Below are 12,792 nucleotides of genomic sequence, written 5' to 3' on the forward strand. Positions count from 1 at the left end.
CTAACATTGAATGCAGGCTGGCCCAGACCCAAATTCTGCGATCCCTGCTGGAGAAAAGTACAAAAGCTGCAGCATCTGCCCTGCATTGTTACAGCTTTGTCACCTGTTTGCCTAAATTTAATATGCTATAACTCTGTAAAGAAGCAAAATGGCATATATATTTGGACCATCTCTTTGTGACACACGTTCATGCCCTAACATTCCACTTTGCACGTCTCTCTCTTTTGCAGTGAGGTGAATGGTTTCAGGGGACAAACTCAAACAAGAGGCTCCCCCTGAAACTTGATCACCAGTTGTCAGTTCATTTGTGTTGACGTGGTCGGATGGAGCCAAAGTCAATTTTCTGTTATTAGAATTCAGTTGTTGCCCTGACATGTTATTTTTCCTCTTCTCCCTCTTAACCTTTGATATGCAGGACGGGGGGGGGGGACAATTGATTGAAAATGAAAACATCCGATCAATATCACACACACGCGAGGAAGAGGAGTCTTTGACATTCTAGATGACAACAGCACAGACAATAGACAACGGAGCCGTTTTGTCGAGGAAAAAAAAGAGAACACAGTCAAAATAGACCATTTTTATTACAAATACAAAAGACAACAAGAAAAACGCAGTTCACTGCATAAATAGCTTGTTGTAGATGTTGGTTTAAATACAGTCAGTGCGGAAAAAAAAGGTGAATTTCCTCTTTTACAATGCAAATTTTTGGAAAAATCAATCATTATTTTGAAACTAATGTAATTTGTTGTCATGACATTACATTTTTGTGCTTCAGTCCTCGAGTTAATTTCTAATCTGCATGCCGTGATTACAGGGATGAAGGAGTTACTTGCCAATACATCGTGCTAGTGCTTATATATCTCTTATATATTCATTTGCAGTGAGTTCACCGTGATACAAGTTGACCTGCAAACGAACTGTATTCAGTACAAAACATTGAAACAACATTAATATCAATTAAATATTTCCCCATATAAAAATGAATAACTTACAGAATACTTGGAAGTTTAAGGATAGTCAAGGTGTATTGATTATCTACATGTACACAAAAAAATAATAATTTCCTGGTATTGTGGAAATCTACAAACAATTAAGGTGCACTCGAGTGCCTAAATGCAAAACCGTTACTACAACGTCAGTGAAAAGATCATTACGACATACAGTACAGACACCGCATTTGTCTTATACTCTGAGATTATGGTATATTTGGTATATACCAACATAGTCTATGACAAATATGATTATAGTCACCGTATGTGGGTCAGATTTACTGTATGTGCTCTCTCTGGCTAAATATTGTATGAAATATGAATGAAAACCTGTACAATGAAAACACAATCTAATCAGTGCACAGAAAAAACTGCAAAGCACCAGGTGAATGAAATGGTTCTGTCTATCCTTTTATGCTTTACAGTGTAAGTGCATTTCTGTCTGTGCCAAACGCATCAGAGTTTGTTTGTTTTTCTTTCCTTTTCTTTTTTTTTTAAAAGCAACCTACTGCAGGGTCTACAGCAGCTACTAACCTGACACTGCCAGTATAGGTTTTCCCTCTGAGGTCAAAAAGCTTTTTGATCTTTACATCACAGCATTCCTGTGAGGGCAGAGCACACAACATGGAGGTGTGATGCCCGTAGCACCAAAGTGAGCAGGTATGAGCAGCTATGATGGTGTTCTGTCCTTAATTACCACTTTAGCAATGGTAGAAAATCGTTTAAGGACCCATTTTACATATAAATTATATTCCATCAGTTAAAAATAACAAAAAATTAATTTACAGTCTATTTACAAGAAGCTAAAATGGCCTGCTGCCTTCAAATGTATGTTTGTGTCTTTAAATAAGCCCATATATACAAAATAGCGTGATTCACGACTGTTGTGCAAATCCTTACAGGATTAAAACAAGGTCTTTGTGGTACTGTAGGTCGTCAGCTTATAAATGTCAACGAGGAGAAGAGAAAGTAAACCTGTGCTTATTAGAACCAGTGCAGGTAGTTTGTCTTGAGAGCAGGGAAGCACATGTTGTTGCTGCAGGAGCCGCCATAGCTGGGGGGACAGGCGGAGCAGGGCACGCCCACTTTGTAGGGAGCTTCTCCAATCCAGTTTCCCCTGAAGGACAGACACTCGTTAGCAATGGTCATAAACGTGATGGTGACCATACAACTGACATAAAAATAGTGTCTTAAAATCTCTAATACACTGCTGATAAAGTCATAAATATGACAAAATAGTTCGTTTTTATATTAGTGTCGTAAATATTGAGTTTCGATCACATTATGTGATCAACATCAGCAAGAACTGTGTCATAGACCATACATAGAAAATTGACATAGTCCTCAGGTTTGCTGGTTGAAGCCAAACGAGAAGTAATATTATATATAAACAGCCACCAGGGGGAGTTAACAGTCTCAAATGCTCGATTCAGGTTCTTTTTCAGTGGCACATTATGTCAATTTTATAAATGATGTTTCCAAAATCTGGGTTTGCGGAGTGTCACCACAGCACGGGCCAAATTTTTTACCTCATGGCTTCAAAACAGGAGTTCAGATTCCTTTAAGTAAATTTACTACTGGTTACAACATGCTTAAAAGTAGTGTGAGAATATTTAATTTGAACTACAATGCCATGACAGTTGGACATAACCTGCTGGATGTGCTGATGAAGATTAGGGGCGGGAGACGATATTACACGACATTATCGCGATATTGAAGTCATGGTATTGAAAAAATAGCATTGGCAAGATCATATATTGTGAAACACTCACACAACGACACTAATCCACAAAAAGTTGAATGCTTATTTGTAAAATGTTGGTGACACTTGGTGTCTCAAAAGCAATAATATAGCAAAATATCGCGATATTTTACTGTATCGTTTTTTTTCCCAGCACCATCTAGTGGACTGAAACGTCAATTGATGTTTTTTTAATGCTAATCCACGAACAGTTTCATGTTTATTTGTAACATCAGCTACAAAATTAGACGGACACGTGTATATCGATTTTCCCCACCACCCCTAATAAAGATTATGTCAAATGATTGAAAGCTCCTAAAAAAACTACTACGTTAACCTTTAAGGTTTAATTGTTAATAATCAATAATATCTAACACCTTTTGGCAACAGTAATCAGAAAACAGGATTGTGTCCAACAACAAAGAAGGTCACATATCCATCAGCAAGCTAAAATAGATCGTCTTTTACTTTTATCTCAAACCAGTGGTTTTAAACACTTAGTTTACACGTCAATCAAAAGTCCAAAGGGCCTTTAATTCCTGGAATTTGTTCAGAGAATTTCAGCTTTGTGTAATTCAGTCAGGATCCAGATCACAGGCTTGTATCTGGGTTTTCTGAATCTCTCTGCAGCACAGGTGGTATTTCACAACTCCACACACACACACACACACAGCACAGTTTATAAACTGTGTTGGAATTAAGCCTGTTCTCACCCTCGCGTCATCAGGTTAACAGGTTCACCAGACTTTACCAACTCCCTTTCCTGCATGTAATAAATACTGTATCAGAGTGACTGAAATCGCCAGTACTTACTTGGGTGAATAGTTGCAAACTAAATACGTCGCTCGCTTCCACACTGAACCCCATACGTTCATATTGTGGCACGTATGAACAGCACAGCCCACTTTATTTGACGTTGCCCACACCATCTGCAAAACGGAAATATCAGCTGTCAGGTCCTGTCACTCCACTGCATCCATTCAACAACAGTGTATTTGATACTTCTATTATGTGTATACCTGAGTATAATGGGTACACATGGGTCCGTAGCATCTGAGCGGGCAGCGGGGGTTGCAGTCACGGGGGTAAGGAAAAGAGTAATCTTTGACCTCGTCGTACCAGGGCTTCACCAGCTGAAGAATAGATCGATAGCTGTGAACAAAAGACAGAAACGTTCAGTCACATTGATAAGTATGAAAAGTTGTTTGAATACGGCTTCAGTTTCATTGTTTTCCCAACATCCTCTACGTGAATACATCATAGTTTCCTCCTGAAGCCAAACAGGAGGTTGAAACATCGTGAATCACCACCAGGGGGTAAAAAGAAAACTCAGTTTTAATGAAAGTTTAGAGGAAAATGAGCCTCTGATTCTCATTCCAATAGCACGTGTTGTCACTTTTGTTAATTATGCATAGTACACACGTGATTGACAGCTGGTATCTTCCAATAAGATCCTGAAAAACATCTACATGGTGCTTGTGATTCTAGAGGCTTCAAGACATGAAGTCTCCAGACATGAAGGTGCAATGTACATTTTACTGTGTATTTTTGTGATATCTTATCATTCTGTGTTTTATTGATCTGATATGCTATGTCTGTAAACTGGTAAATTAAGGTAACAGTAATGCTTTCTGCACCTACTGCAGCTGACTTTAATTTTGGCTGCATCATGACATCATCTTCTGGAGTCCATAGACTTCCTAGCAAAACAAAGTTTTAAATAAAATCTGACCTGTGTACATATTCATGTGCATATTTGGTGGTTTGATCACCGGCAAATGAAACCTCATTCTAAACTAGATTTTAAAAATAGATTAGCTGTGTAGGTCTGGCGTTGCAGTCCAAACAAGGTGTGCTGCTGCTGATGTTGTTGTCTAAAATAATCTAAAAGAGCAGGAAGACGTGTTTTCCGAATGGAAAGTCAAGACCCACAAAAAAAAGGGATGTGCCTTTGTCATCATGGGTCATGGCTGCAAACACAGCTTTTGTTTATTTGAAGTGTCACAGGAACATTCCTCAGGCAGTCACCGGGTCACAGTGCAAAAACCTTTTTTTTTTTCTTTTTTTAAGGGAAGAAAGACGAAGGGGGCTGCAAGGCAACGACCATGACTGCTGAGACAGAGTCATCTCTGAGAGAAGCAGCAGATGTCATGGAGGCGGAGCGGAGGCAAAGGTCACTCACCGTCCCGTCCTGACAGAGAGGTTTTGACCCAGGAACCTGAGGAGGTGAGGTGGCCCGTGCTCCCAGAGGCAGGCATGAGCCCAGTCCTCGGCTGTTTTAGCCAGAGTGTCGTCCCACACCTAAACACACACAGTGACATGAGATGTTCATGTCATTATATAACTCATGGAAAATATAACACAATCTCTTATTCGGCAGCAAGCTGTGACATAAGAGTCATTGTAGCATTGTTACAGGTGTTACCATGGCGACATGCAGCAGTCATCCATCAAAGCAGTTACATAAGAGAAAAACTTAAGTTGCCAATAGTGTCTCATGTACTATGACTGACACTCAAGCCCTATGAAGACCTATTCAGTAGCTCTCTCCATCATGTTTCCACCATCTCTACTACACTATATATACTCCACAACCAAACAGCACACACACATGACCCCTCTCCCTGTGGAAGTGACTACTCTGGTGGTCTGTTGCAGCTGCAGTCTGCTCAACAGCTGAAGTCGCCAAGTCAAACTGTTTTTGTGTCACTTATTGTGAAGTACAAATAAAGGAGGAGAATGGTCGTTGTTAGTGCCAAATAATGCATTGACAGTAAATGAATGACTTACCATGTACTCCATGTTGGATGCCGGAGGAAACACTTTCCCTCGCACTTTGTTGTGGTAATCGAGAATGGCAAGCATGTCATTCTGACTAATATAGCGCTTCCTCCTGCCTTTAGGGATGGTCGAGGTGTCTGTTCCGTTGCTGCGCGCTGCGCCAACACTGGTAAAAGAAGTGGCGTCTGGCAGGGACGTGAACGCAACAGGAATACTTGTTGCCAGTGCACTTGCTCCGCAAGATATGCACAGGAATATTACATCTATGAGAAATAACTGAGCCTTCATTTTCTTCTTCTTTTTGACTCTGCAGATGGAAAATCCCGCGTCCTGGATGAGTGCTCTGAAAGGAAAACAAAGAGGAGATACTTACAGTTTGTTTGATTGTTGTGGTGCGCACAAATATTTGGCACAGAAATAGCCGCGATATTCCTCCGCGCACAGTCTGCTCGTACCTTTCTCTTGTGCGCCTGCACTGCCAAGACTGTTATCACCTCGGGGTTTGAGAGAGGGAGGGCTGCCTGGCTGCAAGTGTGGAGTTTTTGCGCTTTGCTTACTTTGTGAGGGCTTCAGGAGAAAGTTCCTCTTTGCGGGGTTTATATATACACTGCACAGAGGACGGTGCAGGAAGTGCGCGCCTGCAACTGGAGGTAGACGCACGGCCCCTCCTCGTCACCTGAAACGCTCAGCATCATTTTGGAAAACGTGGTGTTTGTTTCTCCAAACCGAATCCCCAGGTGGATCCTGTCTAATTTTCACCAACACATCTGCTTTAGGTTTGTGCAGCTGCAGGACAGCATTTGATTAATAAATACACCAAGGAGGATGGGGAATATTAAAGATTATTCATGCTTTATTTTCCAGGCATTTTACAGGGAAACATTTACAGCTCTTTATATTTCATCAAATGTGTTTAAATGGACTAAATGAAGTTGATTTGAGTCTGTAATAGAGTTTAACTAGCACATCAGCTCCATGTAGAGACAGGTGATAAAATTTACACTTCATTGGTCTCTGATCAGGAAAAAAAGCAGTCATGCAGCCTTTTATGAGTGAAATCAGTGTGAGCTCTGGGTCTGAGTGTCCTATCAGTCTTCTTTGTCATATTCATTGTACTGTAAATATTACACTTGTTCTGTGTGTGGCTCCAGCTGTGTGGTTTGCGCGGGCAGATGTGGAGCCAAAGAGGTGGAAGAGGAGGAGAGGGGGGAAAAAAAAATCCTTCTGCAGTCATAATTTTCATTGGCAGCTGGTGAACAAATTAAAGCAACGTGACGCAGGAACAATTTTCCTCCCCCTCTTTCTTCTCTCTCCCTATCCCTCTCGCCCCCTCCTCTCCTTTATTCGCCTCCTCCTCTTCTGCTGCAGACAACTGGTGCTTTCCCAAAGGTCTTCTTGGAAGTGATGGACTTTTCAGGTGCTGGAACTGGTGCAAGGGGGATATATCACTCAAGAGTGGCACACAGCAAAGATTTTCTCCTCCGTTTCACGCCATCCCTATATTCCTCAGCGCCGAGTCCTCACCACTGTCCTCCTTCTGCAGTATAGTGAAGTTTTCACTGGGATGGAAAGTTGACAGCAGTAAAATCATGACAGCGTATCTGAATATTTCTACTTCCTAGGCCCGATCCAATATTTTTACGAATACCAGGACGCCGAGCAGAAATGTCTTTTTCCTGTTAGGGGTATTGGTCCACAGGAAGTTGGGTTTTTAGTATTTATATCTGTACAAGTATGGAGAAAGTATGAGCTCAAATAGATCTTCAGCTGCTTTCAAGTAAGCTCAATTCTCTTAAGTTAAATAAAACAACTGATATATTATTGTAATCCATTTAATATACGAGCTATGGTGTGATTTTGTTTCCTCTGTAACGACTCGAGACTATTACATCTGCTCATTGTTTTGACTCATCCTCTCATCTGGTATCAATAGTCAGATCACACTCCCAGCCAACTCCACTTTCAGGCCAGAGACTCTGATCGACACAGTGCTGAGGATCCTATCTCCAGGTTCATAAATGTATTATTATAATCCATATCTTCAGATTAGTTCAGAACACACATGAATACGTACACGGCACTTCACACTATATGCTCATGTTTATTCGGCCGCAAGCGTGATCCAAGACCAAAACAAGCGTTCAAATGTTTAGATTCATTGCAGGAAAAGCTGGAACCAGCACTGAATAGAACACTCTCAAACTATCTCTCTCTCTCTCCCTCTCTCTCCCACACAAACACACACACTTCCTTCACGTGCAGTCTACTCAAGGCCCCAGATGATATTCCCTCCGTCTCAGAGTGCTGGTTTGCACAGTGAACCCAATGACTTTGAGCAATGTGGAGCATTATTATCATATTAACCGAGGGGTAATTTAGGGCATTATTTGGGGCACTTGTTGCTTTGAGGGGAAGCTTGTGTCTGTTTGGGAAAGTCATTCCTGTTCAGACAGAGCATTTATTTACCTACACTATATTGTTCCAATTTTCCCCTGTGCTTCTCCCCCCTCTCTGGAGGCCTCTCAAAGCTCTGTGTTGATGCCAGTATGAGCATGAGGTACAGCAGTGAGCACAATAGGAAAGTTACAAAAAGGAGCAGCCTTGCAGATCATAAACAGACTCTAAGTAAGTGTTGCGTTTTTGTAAATGTGAGGCAAACGCAAGGGAGATTGTGCGTGGTTTTGATAGGTATGGGATATCATGCACTGTAAAGCACTGAATGTCCCAAACAAACACTTTTATGAGTTTGTTTGTTTTTTTGCTTTCAGGGACATTCGCGCAACTAAGTGTATTAAGTTAGTGGATTAATGTCTGGAGCACAGAGTTCTGACCTGCACAGTACAATAAGTCATAAAAGCCCCTGAAGGATGCCTCCTCAGTCTGTCTGCTATGTATCCCAGCAGTCGAAGCACATGTTGTAAACTCCACCCAAGTCTATTGTTACTGTGCTGGCTGACTCCGCCGTGCATGGGAATGTCACTAAGATCCCATCAGCACGTGAGTGGATTGAGGAGAAAGAAAAGATGGCTCAATATGTCTTGAAAACTTTTTAGGAGCAGCGTGAAAGATGAGAATAGTGAGCTGTGGATTGTGTTGCTTTCAGGGACACACTGTGGTGCTTCACATTTGGATGAGCATTTAATTGTTATTCTACAAATTTGGTTTCAAGGAACAGCTTGACTTTTTTGGGAAATGATGCTTTCTTGATGAGAGTTGGGTGACCCACAGGGTGGAAAACCTTTTTTTTTTAAAAACGATTTGTACGTCTGACTCCGCCTCTGCAGGTGGTGCTGTATCTCTCTGTAAGCTTCTGTGTATTGAATCAGTTTCCTGTTGACCTTTATGTCACAGAAAAACACACAGTGAACGGCGAGATGGATCGCGCTGTAGTTCTGTATGTTTCGCACCTGCTGCACATGTTAATCGTGGTACAAATTTGATGGCTCTTGTGGTTGCTGTGTTGTCAGAAGAAAGACACCGCCACCGTATGTTCCGGTAGAGCTCGAGAAGTCCGACTCCAGTCTGACTAAGTGTATACATGCAGGAGTAATCGGTCTATGAATTATTGTCTTAGTCTGACTGAAATCAGTCTTTGTACGTGTATGTAAACGCACTGTGGTGCCTGTTAAATTGCAAATCTTGAAGTTGTTAGTTTTGCACTTGGACACCTTCATTCATATTTGTTTACACTCTGTGGTCATAAGCATCATATCTTGTATACAGCTGTGGGAAACTTAATTAAAGTTAAAAGTTAATTAAAAGTACTGAGTTTAGTACCCAGCCCCATACTACAGCATTTAAGGACTCTTCATGACTATATAACTGTAGGAAAGACACATTATCCCCCATTTACACATTTCTGGTCTTCATGGTGAGATAAGATAAACCGCCTGCTGGCTATAGCTTCATAGCATGCACAGACGTCTCACTCTCGGCCAGAACAGCCATCTAATTTGTTCAACTGTTAATCAGCAAGAGTAAATAATGTAACGATAAAGTGTTTTTATTCAAATCGGTATATATATTGGGGCAGCTAGGGGCCTGGAAAGTTGTGATGTCATGAGCTGGTTTAGGTTGGCCGCGGGGCAAAAAGACATTTGTGAGTGACATTTCAAGAGTGGTTTACATTGGTCAGTCGCCCAGTTTCTAACTTCAAGCTGTCCAGGCTGCTTTAATACACATGCTGCAGCAAACATTGTATCAGTGGTATATACGGTCACATAACAAACACTGTATGTTTCACACAGTCTGCTAACTGACAATACGGCGAAGACTTGCTGACAGTGAAAAAAAAAACCTTGCGGGTGAGAAAGCTTCAACCCCGTGTCCTCATCAGAGGTTCAGGAGCAGATTATTGCTCCTCCCTTCCCCAAAGAGTAACAAGCTTTAAGCCAATAAATACCCAAGTCTTCTGATGAAAGGACGTCCCCGTTTAACCTAGATTTATTTCAAAATTAAATTCCTGAAATGTTTAGACTGTATATACACCAAGGTGCTAATATAACTTTTTTTTTCCTCAGAGAATCCCAATACAGCTGGTTACAACTCCAGCTGGTACTGTAACTACAGTACTTAGTGCTGAAAGATCACCTAATATAACCCGCAGTTACACAGCCTTGTGTTTACTGAATAGTGCCCTCTACAAACACAAGTGGAATGATTCTGTTCCAGACTGGATAGTTTCCCCCTGGTGTCGTCTAGATACAAGTCTGGTTGTTATTTGGCAGCTCAGAGGAATCTAAGGTAACTGTCCTCAGCCTTGGTTACAGGAAGGAAGAGGACCGTAAAAAAGCTATTAAGGCTTTAGAATGAGTAAAAGAGTAAATGACAACGGGATTCGGCAGAATCTACAGTACAATTTGCCTGCAAATGATGAGGGTGATACAAGTAGATGATGTAAGATTAGGGACATGCAGTCAGAGGTGGAAATTGTAATTGTTGTTGAGTATGTTTTTTGTGTACTTGTACTGTTTAAAGTTGTTGTTTTTTTAAAAAAAATGTGTAATTTTACTTTTACTTAACATATTTTTTGTTGGAAGTATCATGAGGACAGGTGAACGATGAGGACATAATGAGGACAGGTGAACGATGAGGACAGAATACAGGTGATTGATGAGGCCAGAGGACAGGTAAGTGATGAGCACAGGTGAACAATGAGAACAGTTGAGTGATGAGGACAGGTAAGTGATGAGCACAGGTGAACAATGAGAACAGTTGAGTGATGAGGACAGGTAAACAATGAGAACAGGTGAATGGTGAGGCCAGAGGACAGGTGAGTGATGAGGACAGGTGAATTGGAGCTAATTAAGGTCCCTGAGTGAGTGAGAAAGTTAAAGCATTGGTGACCTTTGACCCACTTTAACTGATACATCTTGTGTTTATATATTTTATTTTGTCAGCACTTTAATTTGTAAAGGTTTGTCTTTAACGAAAAACAATCCATGTGAGATTTGTGCCCCCTTATGGTTTTTGCATGACACAAGAAAGAACTTAGAAAGTAATTTTTACTTTAAACAAGTTGCTTATTTACTTTAACTTGAGTACATCTTTATACCATTACTTTTACTTGTACTTAAGTAAAATGTGATCAAAATAATGGTACTTACTTGAGTAGAATATTCCAGTACTCTCAGTATAGACAACAGACAAACTGGCTGGTATAGTGTTAAGGCCTGTAAAGTGCTTCAAACAAACTTAACAAATGTTATGTCTGTAGAACATACACAATTAACCCCCCTCTTTCCCATAAAAGTGTTTAGAATGTGGGAAAAACCTGAGGGATTACAAGAGATGGTGGAAAAGGGGGGGGTCTTTTTCTTCAGGAATAAGTTCCTCAGCTTGTGTATCTATTTTTGACATGTTACATTCCTTTACCCCCAGATATTCTCACCCATCTATAAGACATTTACAACCATCTTTGATGCTCGGGCCTTGTAAGACCGGACAGAGACGGGCTGTGGTCACTCACAGACATTTCTCAAGAGGTTCAGATGTCAGCTGGGAGAGACAGGCAAACATGAGAATCTCGGCAGGACCTAAACTTAGAGCTGAGACGTTTTATGATGTATCGTCATGACAGCAGGTAACAAAAACTATCACCTCGGTACTCAGGTGTGAGCTTCCAAAACCAAAACAACCTATACAGAGTTTTCCCAAAAACCTATGCTTTCTTTTTTGTATCTGTTCCATGAGGTCATATATCATGATATGAGTGCAAATAGCCATATTGTGGCTATGTTTGAAAAGCTTCTAACAGTAGTTGACCAATTTGAGTTTTTCAATACCCAAAATCATGATGCAAGTATGATGCAATTTTAAAATTGTCTGGAAATCATTTGCACAAAGAAACCTTTAATGACTCCGCAGTATTTATTTAGTGTCTGAGAAGAAAAATGTGTAAAATTGGCTGATTATGAATCATATATTTGCTGTAAGGGGCTGGGAACCAAACAGAGGCGGGGGTTTCTCCTGCAGGACTGACAGACAAAATGCAAAATATATTGTGTGTAGTGAACTGAACAACAAAGTAGATTCATAGTCTGATCAACTGCAATGACAACATGATAGTAAATATCGAAGAAGGAAATGATCTGGGGAGGACACAGAGGAACCTCTTACACATCCTCCCCTCCACCGTGATGATGCACTGTGAAGCATTTATGTTGTTGATATGTCGTTAGACATTGTGAACGGGAACACAAAAGAAAAGTTTCTATCGATAAATCAGTTTTCCTGTAAGGTAGAGCTTCTACACTTCTTCTACCGAATGCTCTGGGAACCCTTCATGTTGAGTATTCATGTCAACAGTGAACCCAACAGCCTTGTGAACATTTTCTGTCCCTAATGTGTCATGCACAGTTTATTCTTCAGCAAAGAATCTTACCTAATAAATTGAGTGTTACAGAAATGGGAATGAAATAGTCGGACACTTCATACAATCTACAAAGTCATGATTAACAGTTTAAATAAGCTTGAGATAGTGCTTTAAAAAGTGGGCCCCCACACAAAAAGTTGAGGAAAAACTGTCCTAAAGATTATCTGACATTCCATCTGTTAGTATAAGATGATGTGGCTGTAAACTATGCAAGTTTTTATCTACTATTCAACACTATGAAATGCCATGGCCCAAAATGCTCTGCTCTGTTCTTGTCGGGACAGATTTAGCACTCGTGAAAACTGGTAACCTTGAGTAAATCTCTGTTCTAGAAAAATGTTGTATCTAGATACTTTTGGTGAAGGTAGTTTCCTTGTGACTTGCTTTGTTGGAAGCCAACGAGA

At 40.7% G+C, this 12,792-nt stretch overlaps 1 protein-coding gene across 1 annotated transcript; it reads right to left on the bottom strand.

The window, feature by feature from the left end:
- Nucleotides 1-565: 565 nt before the first annotated feature.
- On the bottom strand, nucleotides 566-6,073 carry pi15a (peptidase inhibitor 15a). Its single transcript, XM_044045707.1, has 6 exons — nucleotides 5,970-6,073; nucleotides 5,524-5,857; nucleotides 4,916-5,034; nucleotides 3,753-3,885; nucleotides 3,547-3,662; nucleotides 566-2,109 (listed from the first exon to the last, which is right to left on the bottom strand). The coding sequence occupies exons 2-6, from the start codon at nucleotides 5,800-5,802 to the stop codon at nucleotides 1,977-1,979; spliced, it is 780 nt and encodes a 259-aa protein (XP_043901642.1). The 5' UTR covers nucleotides 5,803-5,857; nucleotides 5,970-6,073; the 3' UTR covers nucleotides 566-1,976.
- Between the last annotated feature and the right edge of the window lie 6,719 nt (nucleotides 6,074-12,792).

The sequence above is a fragment of the Solea senegalensis genome, linkage group LG1 (genome assembly GCF_019176455.1).
Source record: "Solea senegalensis isolate Sse05_10M linkage group LG1, IFAPA_SoseM_1, whole genome shotgun sequence".
In the NCBI taxonomy this organism is placed as follows: Eukaryota; Metazoa; Chordata; class Actinopteri; order Pleuronectiformes; family Soleidae; genus Solea; species Solea senegalensis.

Bases quoted from the DNA above. Each gene is read 5' to 3' on its own strand.
- pi15a (XM_044045707.1), bottom strand. From the start codon at position 5,802: ATGAAGGCTCAGTTATTTCTCATAGATGTAATATTCCTGTGCATATCT. The intron at 5,035-5,523 runs GTAAGTCATTCA...GTGTGTGTTTAG, and splicing joins CATCCAACATGGAGTACATG to GTGTGGGACGACACTCTGGC. The intron at 2,110-3,546 runs GTAAGTACTGGC...TCTGTCCTTCAG, and splicing joins GTTTGCAACTATTCACCCAA to GGGAAACTGGATTGGAGAAG.